This window comes from Marmota monax, unplaced genomic scaffold (assembly GCF_021218885.2).
Source record: "Marmota monax isolate L192 unplaced genomic scaffold, Marmota_monax_Labrador192_F-V1.1 WCK01_AAM20220418_F8-fsc00101, whole genome shotgun sequence".
NCBI lineage: Eukaryota > Metazoa > Chordata > Mammalia > Rodentia > Sciuridae > Marmota > Marmota monax.
In genome coordinates, this window is record NW_026692786.1 from 5014854 (window position 1) to 5031981 (window position 17128).

The 17128-nt window shown below is 46.1% G+C and overlaps 1 protein-coding gene across 4 annotated transcripts in view; it reads right to left on the bottom strand.

The window, feature by feature from the left end:
• Znf536 (zinc finger protein 536) overlaps positions 1-17128 on the bottom strand; it is a 435517-nt gene that overhangs the window by 134926 nt on the left and 283463 nt on the right. Inside the window, exon 7 of one of the 4 annotated variants that reach the window (XM_046448183.2) lies at positions 9815-10726. The exons of the other annotated variants lie outside the window; for them this stretch is intronic. Within the exon in view, the coding sequence (XP_046304139.1) occupies positions 10719-10726 (8 nt within the window). The 3' untranslated portion in view covers positions 9815-10718. Of the gene's footprint in view, positions 1-9814; positions 10727-17128 lie in introns of those variants that run through there. 4 annotated transcript variants of the gene reach the window in all.

Genomic DNA, 17128 nt, shown 5'->3' on the forward strand with positions numbered 1-17128 from the left:
GAAAGACCTGAAAATGTTTTCCTGGAGAGAAAGGAGTGAAGCCTTGAGGTAGAGCACAGGGGCAGGTGACATGTTCCTGTGACCCGTGCCTCCACCACTTCCTCTGTAGAGTAGCCCTATTGGTTTCCTGTAGCCGACTTGCAGTGGCAAAGTCCCAAGTCCTTCAGGCTTAACGAAGGCCCTGGTGTGTCAGGACTGAGGACCAGTCCTCTCAGCTGCCCAGAGCCCAGCTGAATGTAGCCAGCCAGGCGACATCTTTTTGGATATGTCCAGCTCAGCACAACTGAACCAGCCCTGTACGTCTGCCTTGGAAAGCCATTGAGAGGGAGCCCTGGAAATCCTCCTGATTTTTTTTTTATTATTATTAACAGTATTTATCACCTTCTCAAAATCAATTGCATACTTTAAATTAAAACAAATGACTATTTCTAGACTAATCGATACTTGCATCTTTGCCTTTTAACAAGTAAAAAGTTGAATGTAAAGAAATCCTCATCCTTGCTCTCATCAATTCCATTTTAATATAATTCAATATTTAATAAATATAATCCTCTTTGTGCGGAACAACGTCATAAAAAATGCAAAAGATTACATGGTATCTAAGATCTCGTTAGGTGGAAAATGTTGCCCCCCCCCTCGCCCCCGCCCATGAACTCCCAGCCCTGATGCCTCTTCCCCCTCTGCACATATCAGGAGCTGTTTATTCCTACTAAGTATAAAAAAAGGGGGTTTATATATTTAATGATTTTTAAAACCAAAATGCTACCTACTATCTGCACAATTGCCATTTTATCTCTTTAAACTTCTCTGGCTTGACGTTTTTAAAAGGGCAAAAGCAGAAAACCCTTCTATAATACCTAATTTGTACATCTGCGGTTTCTCTCTGACTAGCACAGGCACCATATGTTTTTAATTATCATAATAGCCCTAAAGAACCTGTTCGGTGGGAAACACATATGATCCTTTTATTACTGGTTTGTAATTTAAACAGTTTTAACAGAAAAGGTCTGGCTATAGGGGAGTGACAGGCTCAAAGGCCTACGATCCCAGCCACCGACCTCGGGAAGCTCAAGTTCAGATCCCACCCACCGAGGGGGACCTCCTTCCCCTGCTTGACAGAGGTAATTGGTCACATGTGAAGCGGCTCTGTGGGACCTTAAAAGACATAATCTGGGATCTCCAGTGACGCTGGGTTTGGGGCAGAGCTTGACACCATGAGAATAAGGTTGATAAATATTATCCCAGTTTGACCTCTGCCGCTGTCGCGGTTGGGGGCTGGGCCTGCAGCAGCCCTGGCCAGGAGGGCTCGCTGGTGCCCTGGGCCACCCACTCTCCACTCCTGCAACTCCTGCGACCTGGACCCCAGGGAACAATTGCAAGGTGAGAGGTCAGGTTTCCTGAGGCCCTCTGGCTGCTCCGAGGGAAGTGGGGGCAGGCGGCAGGCATTTTATTTTGTTATGTTTTGTTTTGTTTTATTTTGTTTACCTGAGTCTGAGACAAAACTGAAAAAAAAAACATATAGTTCTAAGAATAAATTATTTGCATCCTGCAAAATGGAAGGATTCTCGAGGCTATGAATGTGTCTTTTATCATTTTTTGGAGCGGTGAGGAGGGCACTGAGGTCACATGGGCAGTCTAGGACCTTCTGAATCACAACCTGTTTGCAATTGAAATTTCTGCTTTGAATTGCCCCATCCTCTTCTGGGACCTGGAGTTAGAGGTTGGCAAGAGTTGGCTATTTTTATTTACTTGTTGTTGGTTGGTTGGTTAATTTTCGATGCATCTCCAATGAGTAATAAAGGCACAGGAGAGTAACAGCAAGGGACAGGGGTACCAAATGAATGGTCAGAGGTCTCCACCACCCAGCTTTGAATCTCAGCTTCCTCATTTATTTGCTGGTGATCTTGGGTAGGGCAAAGAGCATCCCTGGGCCTCCCTATCCTCACGTCCAAAGCAAAAAATAATGTCATCATGCTTACCTCACGGGATTTATATGAGAGCGAAAGGAAAGTATATCGTTTGCATTATCATCTATATGGGACTGAGAATCGGACCTGACCCTAGCTCACAGTAAGTACTTGTTATTTTTAAATAATCTGGGAAGGTTAGAAGGATAATTCAGATGATCAGATCCTGCTGCTAAGACTGCTGGGGCCATTCCTTGGGCATAGGGTGATTATGGAGGAACAGCAATATTCACCAAGCCAAGATATGCCAACTAGCTGATTTTTGAATGGAACAAAACCTCTGGGTTCTGAGATTTCTGGGTCACATCTCACAGGCCCCCAGGGTGTGGGACAAGGGCATTAGGAGCCATGTCTGAGGTTTTCCCTCTGCTGTCCAGATAAAGCCTGATTCCACTTCACCTTCACGAAAGTGACTCTTTTCCACCACATCTTGGTTTGTACATCTGTGATATTTTGTGACTTTTATTTTTGTTTGTTTGCTCTTGGTCAGAACCTGATATTGAAAATGCAATGTACTTGACACGTGGTATCACTTAGTTTTTAATATCAATTGCCACTGTCTATTGAGCCTGTGCTATTGCCAGCCCCGGTGCTTGGCAGCCAAAAAAGTCTTCTCCCTGACTCTGCAGAGCAGTTATCTTCAGGCCTCGTGTGCCCCTAAGTTGAGGTTCAGAAGATCATGACTTGAAGATTGGGGAGAATTTTCCACGGAGTAGAAAAATCACTGGATACGAGTCACCTAACTTCTCTTGGACTCTATTTTCTCATTTATAAAATGGGTCTGGTCACCGATGAGATGAGTTTGGCAATGCAGGGGGTGCTGGGAACCTAAAAGGGCCGGAGGACCTGCTGACTTCCAGGACTGTGCACCAAGAGGGGCCAGTCTGCTGTCTCCAGAGCAAGGCCACCAGCAGGTTTGGTAACAGGGTGAGTCCTCCCACCCGACCTCATCTTTGCTCCTCATGTTCCCTCCCTGGGCCAGTCCATGAGACAGGCATTCATTTGGCCAACACTACCCTCGAAGAAGGAGGGAAGGAGTTGAAGCCCCGATCTGGCTCCCCCAGTGACCCCGGAAGAGTCAGAGGAAGCCCTCTAGGAAGTTAAAAAAGAGAGAGAGAAAGAGAGAGAGGAAGCCACACAGCCCCCACCTCAGAAGGGTTGCTCTTTCCCTTTGGCAAGAAGAGGACCAGATGGCCACCCTCATTTGAGATGTCAGCGGTGACCTCTCAAGTCAACACATAGCACGCGCATCTTAATCAGAGTGAATCCTTCCTGTCCTGGACAAGGCGATTGCATGGACCCGCCCCTCAAGGAAACGAACCTTCCTAATCACAGGCTGCTTGGAGGGGCCGGGAGGACCACAGCCCCTGCCTGGCCCTGCAGCCAGCAGTGACCACCCCTGCCCGCCCAGTGCCAGCCGCTGAAACGAAGGCGCCTCCAAGTTTCCAATCCTAGGAATAATAACGCACATTACTTCCATCCCATCTGCACCCAGTGAAGACAGAGCAGCGAAAAGAGCATAAAACACAAAGTTCCCACAGACAACATCTGTCTTAGTGCAAACAATGGACCATTATCTTGTAAATAATTCTGATTAAGCTGCAGCATTTCCTCCTGAAACTAGCGCTGGGGAGCAGAGGGGGAGGGAGGAGGGTGCAGCTGGAGCTCCAGGCCAAGGCCACCAGGTGCTGCACTGGGGATCCTCATCCGACCCGCCCTACGCCTGCCTCCCCACCATCTTCACCTGGAACCAGAGTCCACTGCTCCCCAGCCCCCCACCGGTAGGGGGCACCCACCAGACCAACACCCTGATACTTCTCGCCCAGCTGCTTCCTCTTCTTTCCCCTGGGTTGGCTCCTCCCCCACCCCCATCCTCTTTGACCCTCCCCCCATGCCTCTCCTCCCGCCTCTCTATATTTGCTTCTTTGGCTCTCATTTTCTGACCCTCTTCGGCCTGGCTTCCTTTATAGTTCTCTTTCCCTCCTCTCTTCCCCTCACCCCAAGCCACTGGGGCTGAGTCACCCCAACCAACAGGGAGCAGTGTCCAGCCTGTGGACTTCAAGGCTTTCAGACCCCAGAATGTTCTTGGCCATCTCTTTAGGGGTCGTCAGTCCTGGGACCCATTGATTTCTTCTTCTCAACTTCCGCAGGGCATCCCTACCAGCCCCCAAACACAAGTCCTTTTCCCCTGTGTCCTCCAGCGTGATGAGGTCAGGCTGCCAGATTCCTGCCCTGTCACCCACCTCATGCAGGGTCTCCTGTTGAAAACTGGGTACTTCACAGAACCAACCCTGATATTATGGAAATTCCGGTGTTTTAACCTTTTTTAAGGTAGGGCCCATCACTCACTTGGCAAGGACGTTTACCCCAAAGGCCTCAAGAAAGTTCCCCTAATGGTTTAAAATTAAACAATTGGCCCAAGTATGATTTAGAAAAGACAGACACTTCAAGCCCAAAGTTTTAATGTAAGGCAAAAGCCACATTGGTACAAGAATCTTGTTCTCACTGGTTGATCAGAGGTTCCTGCTGTTGTTTCCCTAATTTTAAGTCCTTTAAACCATTGATAAAAGACAAACTGCTTGACTAGAGCCAACAGGAGTGTCTACACATCCCAAGAATAGGATCACTGGATCCTCCTGTAGGTTACCCCCTAGATCTCCAGGTATGTTCACTGTGGGTATGAGAAGACCCAAGCTGGGCATCCAGACACAGGCTGCGGGTAGTGAGGACAGATTGGCAAGAATATAGAGGTGCCATGCTTCACAATACCTACCCAGACCCTCCACCCACTTGGCAGGGTCTCAGACGGTTCTGGGTTTGCATGGGAGCTCTGCCTAGGCCTGCTCGGCAACAGAAATCCTAAAATAGTTGAAATGACGGTGACTTGTTAACCTCCAAGTCCTTCATATTTATTTTATTCTCTTAAGGGTACACTGATGTACCACTTTATGGAAGGCCATACTGAGGCAACCAAGTTAAAAAACAACTGGTCTAGACGTTCCGTGGAAAGCCAAAAGCCAAGGGCTTGAGGGGTTCACACTTGGAGCTAGTCCCAAGCTTAGGGTACTTGTTAGCTGAGAGTGATGTGGGGTGGCCAAGGGAACCCTGAGGCTGTGTGGAAAGAAGGTAAAGGTCACATGGAGGGAAGGAAGTGAACGTAACTGTGTTTGTGCCCATGCATTTGAGATGCCTCTTGGTAACTGTCTCCCCCACCTCTGAGAATTGCTAAGTCTGTGTGTTGGGTGGAGGTGGCAGGAACAGGCCCACTGGATTGGATGATTGGTGAAGTGTCTGAGGAAGGCTCAATCATAGTGCAAACCATTTGCTCAAGCTCAGTTGTAAACTCAAGAGGCTGATAAAGAAAAAAAACATTTCAAGGAACTGGCTTCTTATACTTCCATGAAGCTGAAATGTCCAACTTCATCGACCTTCTCTGTTGCTTTCCTTTTTCTTTCTATTTTGACTAACTCCCTGAATTAAAAGAGAAAGTCTTCAATGGTCTTCTTATAATGGAACATAAGCTCCAAGTATTGCCATGTGCCATGCCCCATAACAATAAGTGTTCTTGTGCAAACTGAAGTTTTGCAAGCTCCTGTGTTTGTGAAAATATCAGTGTGGCTCCCACATTCTGGTATCCCTTCTAGAGTGAGCGCCCATGAGAGCTCTGGGACTGACAGGGTCCTAGAATATCATCTGAAAAGTTAAGGCTCAAAGGGGGTCATGAAGACCAGACATAGAGTTTGAGGGCTAGAAGGGTCTTTGGGAGATGTCCAGGCTGCCTCCTCCTTTCATTGAAAGGGACATGGTGCCCAAAGAAGAGAAGTGAGTTGTCTAAGCCCCTTGGAGCACGGCTGTTGCTAGGTGTCTTCTCCTGACTCCAGGCAGCATGCAAACCCTCCGATCCTGCCTCTACTCACCCTGCCCCTAAGTTGGAAGGCCGTGTACTTCCCAAGCTTTAAAATCAGCAGTTCACCCCACCACCAAGGAACCACGGAATACACACATTTGTTCTCATGCTTGGGCGGACAGGTCTGTGACCTTCTAGAGTGGAGGCAGGTAAGTGTGAAAATGTTCTGGTCAAGGGGCTCCCTCCCACTTGTGGACCCTGTCAGTGCCCTGCCCTTTCCATTCTGGTTACCTGGCATGCCAACAGCCTCCTGTTTCTCTTTACCATGAGAAAAATGCTTGGCCACAGAGTGGATTGCAGTGACCCTCAAATAACGAGAGGTGCAGAGTCAGTGGATAAAAAGCCCAGCTTCTACAGTGCACGGTGGAATAGTTCTGTGGGAAACTCCACACAGTACCTTAAAAGGTCCCTGGAAGAATTAATCCCCAGCCCACCCCCAGTGGTGAAGCTCTTGTGAGCAAACCTGTGCTGGCTTTCCACCCTCTCTCTCTCCCTTCCCTGTCCTTGATCATGCTTCAGGGAATTGCTTCCCACATCGGCTACCTGCGCCCAGGTCCTATCTAAAGACCTGTTTTGTGGACAATTCTAACCATGTCATCAAGGGAGTCTTGGAGAACTGAGAAGATTAATGGCTCCTCTCCTTGACAAGAAAAGAGTTCAGCACAGTGTGGATCCCTAATTACCCACCCTCAGAGGCCGCTCTGCCTCTCAGCAAAACATCCACCTCCAGCCCTTCCCCAGGTGTATGGCATACCTCAGAGTGGTCTGTTCTTGTGGTCAACCCCAGTGCTACCCCCCCAGGACATACAAAACCCTGGACTCCAAAACAGAAAAGTGACTTGTCCATCATATAAAAAGAGCAATAATTTGGTAAATTAATCACAAATTTGCTCTCCCTGCTTGGTTGCCTTTCTCCCTTTATGTGGATAATTGAGAGCATATTATGTTAATTTGACAACAACAGAAGTTCAAAAAGGAAACTTAACCTTGGGAGCAGTGGGTTACCATTAAATGGGTGTGTCTGGACAACTCCACAAAGAACATGAAAGACAAACTCCTCATGAAGCCAGCCAATGTCTGGGTGCACAAATGGATATTTTTGCTAATGAAATTAGCTGTGCAGAGTTCCCCAACTTTAACCTTGAAAAATGCGCATTGTTTGCTCAAGAGGCAGAATCTGCTCATGCAGAGACAGTCCTGCCAATGTGCTGCTGCATATTTAGGGATGCAATTTAATCACTGTGAAGTTTCTTTGAGAAAAAGTGACCGTACATGTGCAATAATCAGGTCCCAGAGTTTAGATTCCACCTCCCTCTATCAGAATATCTAAATTTCGTTAAAGCAAACGCACTTCCAAATATATGTGTGAACCAAGAAATGGAATTTGAAGACTCTGCAAAACACCTTGACTTTCTGGGTCTCTGGAATCTAAGTCAGAGATACCTCCTTGAAACACTAGGGGTCCGTACACAATGGGGGGATCTCTTATGCACCACAGACCAGTGACCCTCTAAGTGATGTTTGTGTTTGCCCCAAATCTAAATCCAAACAAATGGAGTTTATTATCACCGCATGTGGGGGGTTGGGTGGGAGAGTAGAACCAGTGGGAAACAGAGTTGCCGGCTCCCATGCAGAGCTTTGAAGTGAAGTTGTCTCATTTTGGAGGCCCAAACCCACTCAGCTCTCTCGCAGGAAGCAGACAGGATGTTACCAAGAACATTCCACTAGTGAGAAAGAAGGGAGTTGTTACCCAGAAGTCGGAAGGAGGATGAGGAGGCGGGCAGGGGCAAGGGGATCCCATGCCTGAGGAAGGAATTGGGAGGTGGGGAGGAGGCTGGATTGGGAGGTGGGGAGGAGGCTGGGGCTGGGTTCATAAAAATGGGAGAATAAGAACCCACAGAGGTCTCCTATAAATTTGAGAAGTTATCACTGGGGAGCGACTCAGGAAATACCCCCTGCTATAGAAGAGGAAATGCTCCCTAGTATTCCAGCTAAGAGACTCTGTTAGGGGGATTGGGCCCCTATGAAAGGAAGAGAGAGAGCAGCAGATGCCTTGATACGCAGCTCCAGGGAGTCTTCCTGGCTGTCAACACAAGGGACTGGGTGATGCGCTCCTTCCATGTTTCCCTCCTCCCTTACTTTAATACTCCCTCCTCCCATTTCCAGGGCCTGGCGCCTCAGACTGCATCTGGACCCTTCTGAGCACCATCCTAGCTGACTGTCAAAACCAGCAGGTGCCATGGTGTGCCTAAGGCTCCAGAGAGGGTACAGAGTGACTGTTAAGGACGAACACTGCTGGGGATAAGGTGCTCAACCCGGAGCAAAGGCATCCCTCAAAGGCTCAGGTGAATGTGCCCTCTTTCACACTCCACTTCCATCAGGGCAGTTCCCCAGACTCGGGCGACACGGGAAATAAAGAGGACACTTTCCTGGAGTCTCTCTCCTTATGCAAACTCAGCTGCACACCAGTGGAAACTAGCCCTTCCTTGGCTGTGGCCATGTGGACCGGGGCCTGGACGTGAGGTCCTCTTCACTTTGCCCTTGCTAAGGTTTCTGGGATCAGTCACATTGTCTATGGGAACCCACGGTATGCACTCTCAGCTTCAAGGGGATTAGATAACAGTCGAGGGTACTGAACTCTGGGAAGTTCTACAGTCTTCTTTATTCAACAGGTGAGGTGGCATATGCTTATAATCCTAGCCACTGGAGAGGCTGGGGCAGGAAGATTGCAAGTTCAAGGGCAGTCTCAGCAACTTAGCGAGCCCTTAAGCAACTTAGCAAGACCCTGTCTCAAAAATTTTTTAAAATAATAATAATTAAAATAAAAAGGGGTGGAAATGTGGCTCAGTGATAAAGTGCCCCTGGGTTCAATCCCCAGTGTCCCCCGCCACCCCCTCAAAGAGCTCTATTTTTCATTTGGAGTTCTCATCACATCTTTCTTAGACTTGGGATCTGTCATTTGTCACCTCTTTTTTTTTTTAATAAGAGAAAAGTTTATGCTGTACTGTGGTCTTTAGGGTCAGGATGGCCCAACCAGTTTTCATGAGAAATACAGGAGAAAATGTTTCAGTCAAAGCAATAGAATTGTCCTGTTGCTAAGGCCTAGTTTGTTCCAATGGACGTCTCTGGACTTGTATTTCCCTGTTGGATACTATTTATTTGGGGGAGTGAGTAATAGACTTGGGGCTCCAGATTCTCTGCCCTGACCCCACAGGATCACTTAGACAAGGGAGCAGGGATATGCATGGAATTTAGACCTTTACAAAACATAATCAAGCAAAGGCGCTTTGGAGACACTGTTGAAATGGCAGGACTCAAAAATCCAGCTCACGGACGACAAAACCGGGCAACACAACCAAAAACCAAATTCCTTCCTTTCTGTATCCCTCTCCAAGAGGAGGTAAGGTAGGGGAAGAACAGGCAAGAGCCCATTACGAAGAACATACACACAACCAAAAAAAAAAAAAAATCTCAGTAGAACAAAAAGATCCTCAAACTCCTCTAATCCTGAGTTTCTTTCCATTAAAATTGCCCTTCCCAGAATGAAAAAGAAATGCTGCTAAGGCTTGCTGACGGCAGGCTGGCTGTGAGCAGTCTTGTCCACATCTGGGGTGGGTAAGGTGGCCTGCGGTCTCTGTGCCCAAGGCCTCCCCATCTGTGGGTCTTGTGAGTGGTTGTGGGGTCCAGACAGAGAGATGGGCCTGTGTCCTCTGACTTTCCCCCCACCCACCACAGTCATCCCACCCACATCAGAAAGTCCCTTTCCTTTTTTGCATGTTTAGGAATTGTCACTTACAGGGTCCCCCCTTAAGATGGGTGGGGGCAATGCAACAATAATTCCCTGAATGTCCTCTTGAGGCTTCCAACAGAGAGAAGAATGTCAAGGGGGCGAGGGGGGGGGTGTTGTGGAATGAATTAACATAATGACTCAAAACTGCACTAATGTTTCACAGCTTTTTTTTTATTAGCAATACCAAGATAAGTTATTGAAGCATTTTTAGTATTGTTTTACATTCCATTCATAAATGACCTAACTTGTAACTCAGCATACAGCACACTTAAAGATATAGTTTGACACTTATTCAGAAAGCTACAATTATGATAACTTACATGCCTTCATTACCAGGAACACCTTAATATATCTTCTAATTACTTCAACAATACTCTATTCCACAGCACACGATAACCCAGTACAAGTTTACACATTTTGCTTCAATCACCAGTTTTTTTTTTTTTAGTTGTGAATGTCAAGGTGCTGTTTGCTGGAATTTTTACTGTCTTCTGTTCCTGGTTAATATGACAACCTGACACAATATTAAACTAGCAATATTTCTGCTTAAATACTATGGAGAAAGATAATTACTGCACTTTTCTGTATTCTTCTAAAGTGTTACAAAATACAGGACAATCAGACACAAGCGGTAATGCCGACAAAACCATCAAGAGGCCCAACCTGTTTGAGCTCAGGTGAGCTGGCAGAATGGAACCCCCCAGCCAGTTTTTTTTTTTTTAACAGGTGAAGGGGCCTGAAATCCACCAGCATTTGTTGCTCAGGATTTATGACTTTGAGGGAATTTTCTTTCCATTCTAAGCCTTTGCAATCCATGACTAATAGTGGAACATATGGGGCAATATTTTTAGCCTCCCTGATACTTTGCTATATATACTGTAGGTTGGTGTGCCGTGTGTATACACATACCTATGCCAATAGTAATTATTTATTCAACACACATATGTGTATACGTTCTTCTCTTGACTTTACACGATTAACAAGCTGCAGATAACCACCGAGGAGCACGAACAGACAAGGGCAAGTCCAGATAGACCGACTAGGACAGGGGGTGTCACTTACCTGCAAGAAAACGTGCAGATTCATTAAACAATCCAGAAACCAATTGAGCTAAAGGCATTTTGAAAGCAAGGGCAGGGTCACATCCCCTAATTGTTTAATGGAATACTGATAATGAAGCAATACTTATAAAATTTGGTCCTTCCATCTCTGGCAAAAGCAAGAATAGTCTACATGATTAGAGCAGGTTGGCAATTAGACGTAGAGGTGCTGCTGATCAGTGCTAAGTAATAGGAGATAATTATTATTTATTTGAAATCTGGGCTTTGCATACAACATCTGAAAATTCAGAAGAAAAAAAAAAGAACTAGATTCCTCCAAAAGCTAACATGTGGCCCCGAATCTGGATACTCGTCAGTTCCAACCATCACTTCCCCGTCAGGAGCCTAATATAGACACCAAAGCTTAACCCCAGGGAACCTGCAGAGTGTAAGACATCAGTGGGGTCAGACTGCTCCTATTCTAGATGGTGGTGACTTGGGCTTCCTTGGAGAGTCTGTATTTCACCAGGGACATGAGGGTCTATTCTCACAACACTCTCTCCTCTCAATACTCTCTTCTTCCCTCCCAATCTTAAGTCATTACTGAAGGGGTGGGAGGGCTCGAGATATATAAACTTTTTTTTTTTTTTTGAAATGAAAACTTGGATGCTCTCTCCTCCCTCCCAGGGTTGAACCTGGGAAGTAGGTATCACACGATCCAAAGGGAACATGGACGCAGCAACCAAAATTAATGCTACCAGAACTTTCTCCTGCTTCAGAAGCACTGTTGATTCAGACAGTAGCTTCTGAAGCCAAAAATATGCAGCAAAAGGAAAGGAACATAAACAAGGCTAAATGTCACCAGTGTTTGCCGACTTACAGACACCATCCATTTGTTTGTTCTGAAATGAGGAGTGGACCATTTGGCAAATACAATGGTATTCACACAACAGTTCTGTCATCCTGCAGTGCAAATGACATCACATCAATGGCATTCCCATTTAATTTAAAAAGAGGGATGGGGAGGAGGAGAAGAATGCCGAAAGATTTCAGAGAGGGCTGCCATCCAAAGGGGCTGCTTCTGCATCCAATATGGTGGTGCATGGAGCACAGCTCTGGATGAGGGCAGAGGAGTGCCTACCTGGGGGTTCTGGTTGCTCTAGGAGATCCTAGGGGGCCTCACCTGTACTTTGTCCTAACACAGTCAAAGAGGAAAGCTTTGTAGGCTATTTCAAGGCAGCCGGCAGAGGCAGAGCAGGCACAATGGAGTAGTGATTTGCATGAATTTAAAAGTTTCTGCCTTTAGACTTCATGGCAGACCAAATGGTCCTCCCTACTGGAATCTAATAACAAACCCTGGACACCCACTAGGACTGGGAGCAGAGTAGACCATGGAGACCACTGACCACCCTGTAAATGATCAAATTGGAAATTGAGTGCAAAACGGTGCTTCATTCACGGACTCCGAAGCCAAACCATATGAGAATCAGTTCATACAGAAGAGGAAAAGGAAAAAAATAATTGCTCATCTGGCTTTAAATAAAGCAAGGCAGCACCTGAGACAACAAAAGACATCTCAGGGTTGTCCACACAACCAGGCTAATTGCCCTCCCTTGGGTGGCCTTAGATGTAGCCTGGGCTCCCACGTGCTTGGCAGGCTGGAATGTGGTATTTCTCTTCCTGTGCAATGTTCCCTACTCAATCTCCTTGTTCATGGGAACCTCCTGACTTCAGGGCCCAACTTAGATTGTTCTACAAGTCCAAAAAATGCACCAACTGCCATAGGCAGTGCATCACAGTCTATCAGATACACACATTTGATTCTCATGGTATTGCACATAACGCCAGCCTTGGCTCTCCTTGAAGTTTCTAACTGATCAGAGACCTTAACTATTTCTTGGTTAAAGATGGAGAGGGCTGGACTTATTTCTACCTATAAGCACTTTGCCTTTTATCGGGCATAGATCTGGAAAGGTATAACCGTAGGGGTGAGATATCACAAAATTGCCAGAATCACCTTCAAAGCTAACTTTCCCATGTACCAAGAAATAGCTACTGACAGTGTGGCATGGTGGAAATGAGCATATAAAATGTGTTTCTAGATCATCAATGGAAAGTAAGATTGGTGCTTGATGAAGTGTCCAAGGGACAATTGCAACTAAAATATGGGCATCATTTCCTCACAACGGCCTCAGGTGGACACTCACCTCTGCAATGTAATGCAAACTCAACTGCGGAACATTTATCCAAGCTCTTTTATGTCTACCATCGTCTTCCATTCCTACACTCTGTCCATCCATGATAAAACAGTCTTTCAGGAAGCCAAGACAGAGCTACACCATCTTCCACTTTTATGCACACTTGCTGTGATGGGGGGGGGCACTCTGGAATGATTCTCCTGGAAGTTTTTCCTGCTTAGGCAGAGATGTGGCCTTCCAGAAACAGGTACCATCTGGGTCTACAATTCCTCTCTCTCTGGAAAGTCTCTTTGGCCTCATGTGGCAATAGATGGAGCCCTGCAGTTACTGCTGTGGGTCCTCCCTGCATGGATTCACTGTCCAATGGAACAGCAGAGGAAGGTTTCTGCACCTTCACTGGGGCAGACCATGGGAACACATCCTTCTTTACAATAGAGTCAGGGGTGGCCAACTAAGACCCATGGGCCAATTCTAGCCTGCCCCTACTTTAGTTCATTAAGTTTTATAGGAACAAGCCACACCCATTCATCTGTATACTACCTTTGCATGCTTCTGTGCCAGTAGTCTGAGCTGAGTAAGGGTGACAGGGACCGCATGACCTAAAAGCCTAAAATATTTACTCACTGTTCCTTTAAGAAAATATTTGTGGACCTCTGCTTTACAATGTATAGCTGGCAAATTGGTGGATCTTTTCAAACAACCTATGTTGAGAAATCACAGGAGGACCAAAGTCACATTTGAAGAGAGCTCAGTGTGGATATCCCGGTCCAGCTCATCACACATTATAGAGTACACAAGGTGAAGATGTTTCAATGGGCCCTACCTTTTGGGGGTGGGTTCCAATGTTTTCACTGCGGTGGAAGCCCAGAGGACCTTTATTCCTTAGTCACAGGCATAATTTGAATTGGGGAAGCCAGGTGCCCAACCACCTGAGAATAAGTTGGGAATATTGGGACTATTCCTGTGGGTGGCCTTGCCTTCCCACTGGCTCGCTCCTGGGCCACTAGCAAGCAACCAGGCACTTGGGCCTCATGTCCATAGCTGACATGCTGACAGATTCTTCTTGCTCAGCTGGGTTTCCCTAAGTAGTGGTAACTCCAGGGCAGGACTTCTCAGGGCAAAAGGATTATGCCCTTCTCCCTGCCTTTCCCTTAATCTGATTTTAATGTTCCCCCATCAACCCTGCCCCTGGGGGCTCCTGAAGGACCCAGAGCAACCCCACAACAACTTCAAAACAAACACAACAACTTCACGCCCTGGCTGTCTCAGTTTCCAAAGGGAAGGAGGAAGGGTGATCCTGTTGTTCTCCACATGCACCAGCTCTGGGGTGAAACGTGGTCTTTACCCTTTCTATGTAGCTAGAAACAGGTGCTCTGCAGATTGGCCTCGGCATCGTCTGGGTGCATGGCAAAGCCTGGGCCTTCCAAGTCTTCTTGGATCTCCAAGCTATCCACTGACCAGTGCTGCCATCACTGTTTCTCAGACTGGACATGTCCGGCCCAGCCAGTAGTTGTGCACACTGTTCTGGTCTGCCCTTGACCGACCCCCCCCCCCCCCCCCCCCCCCGCCCAATCTGAATACTCACATGGAGCCTGTCTTATTGCAAAACCAAGGTCAGACCCATTCTAACAAAACACAGGGCAAATTCAAGTTCTCCATTGACACTGGAGGGCCCTTGTATGTTATATAACTGATAGAATAAAAAAAAAATGTGGGCTGTGCCTGGAGCCAGGAAGTCATCTCAAGAAGCTAACACTTTGATTCGAGGAGAATTTCATGTAACAAGATCAAATCCACAGTGGGACCTGACCCACTCCAACCGCAACAATACATGTCCTCCAGTATAATCCAAGGTGACTCAATTTCCTCCTCAGGATCATCTCTCACATGTCCCTGACATGCAAATGTGCTATCTTGCATGAACAGATCTTTAAAAATTCACTCCTATTCTCAACATTGGCCTGTGCTACTGGAGTCTCCCTAATCAAGTGGCTAGGGTGGCCTCTTCTTGTCAGCTCTCTTATGCAATCTACTTAGAAAAGCACACGGGCCAGGACCCCAGGTTTTTGACACTAAGGAATTCAGGGTAAGTTTTAAAAGTTAAGAAGCAGAAATGCAATAATTAGGGGAGTACCTGTTTGTACAACCCACTAAAAGAGAATCACCCATAGAGTTAGGGTGAAAAGGTTTGTTCTCCAACTTACCAGCAAGGGCAAGAGAGACTCTGAGATCTGAGATCCAGGGGAGTCTACAAGACTTAAGGTTTTTACTGATGTCTCTTCAAACACTTTTACGCCCCAGGAGACCAGCATTCTTCCTTACACAGAGGAACAATACTCTTTCCACAAGCCTGTTTCTAGGGTAATCTAAGTGGGGACTTGAGCTTACTAACCAGACAAAATCAGACTCCAAACTCTGAGATGAGAAACACAAGAATAATTCTTTGGTTTAGCTAAGCCCAGCTTCATGAGAAAGATCAGCTATCGACCTGGTGGACCTGTTTGAAAATCCATATCTACTTTTAAGTGGAGCAGAGAAGAGGGAATAAACATTAGGAGTATTTTATTCCTTATGCCAATATCATTTCCACCCTTGCAAAGTGAAGCCATTTGGGGTTTGATGCTTGCAACAGTCACTTGCGCTTCTTGCAACGCTACAAAAAGAGTGAATTAGACTGAGAGGAAAAAAAAATCATAACCCAGTGGATTGAAGTTTTCCTCTGAGATATTAACTCTTAGCAAGGATGACTTATGCCTGGCCTTTCTGGGTCCAAGGATGCCACCGCAGCCAGCAAGAAAATGAGAGGACTACTCTTCTGGTAGGCCAGATATGGGGGCAGGGAAATGAGAACTGGACGAGGCCAGGATCCTCCTGGAGGCAACAGAACTGTGGCCCCCAACTCCAAACAAATGCAAAGGACAGAGAAGCACTGTCCCCGCCTGCTTCCAACTAGAGCAGAAGGATGCAGAAGAAAGGAGGCCCGATGGAATACAGAAGTCAGATGCTCCCCAAACAGGCGGTTTGTGGCCAGAGTTAGGGACAGAGGAACATGAACCTTTTTGGGGGGAAGCAACCAAGAAGCCTTCTAGCCTAGCTGGTCCAAGGATCCTCAATTCCCTTGAAAGAGAGGGTCCACGGCTTACATCCCAGAGTCTGTCACTCAGTGGTTAAAAGGTTGACCAAGCAAAGTTTTTGCACATTCTCTGGAAATGTCAGAGATGCGTTATGAGCTGCTATTTGGGGTTGGGGGTGAGGAGTGCCTGTTCTCAACAGGCTGCTCAGAGGGAAAAGACTCCCCTGTGCTCCCCTCCACCATCCCTGGTGCAGAAGGACACCATTGGCCAAGCTTCCTCAAAGCAGACAGCTTTCCTTCAACAATGATAGGAAGATAGGAAAATTAATAGGGGTAACATGAGCTCATTTAAATAATAATGAGCTTATGCACATGCCAGGTTTTGATCTTTTCTGATGCATAGATTCCTGGCAGGAACTATGGTCCTAGAAGGTAGTTGAAAGAACCGAAAATAGACCTTAAAAAAAAAAAATCCCAAACAACAATAAAAAAAGAAGCCACCCCAATCATAAACTTAGAACAACAATGAAAAAAAACAAAAAATTTAAATGTTGCTCCCCCAGAAGAAAAAGGAGAAAATTTGGACTGGCATAAAACCCTTTTCTTCTTCTTTTAAATATTGTTTTTAACAGCTTCAAAAGTAATGAATTACATGTGACTAAAAATAGATCTAGGGGTACTGGTTAATGGGGCCTTTTGAATCATTCAGCATAAGGAACTGTCAATATTTTTTTGAGCTGTCAGAAATCCATTTAGTGATTTTTGACAATTCAAAAAATATTTCCAACTGCTTGATCCAGTTCTTAGTGAATTAGGGAAGGAGAGGGTAAAAGAAATATATCAATTTAAATTATGAACCCAGGGTCTAGCTTCCTGAATCCTGCTTTGTGCTAAAAGAAATACTAAGATGCTGATGTTCACAAATACTCTCTTCTATTTCCTTCCTTCCTTTCTCACATGAAGTAAAAATCACAAAAAAATCCATTCATAAATTAAAGATGGAAAGGTACCATGGCCATTTGTCTCTAGTGGGAATATTTGGGGCTGGTTTCAAAGGGAATAATACATTGAGCTTCTTTTTGGAGACAGGTTTTTCAAATATGAACATCTGGGTGCAAAGAAAATTGCATGGGTCCTCTCTGACCACCCCAAG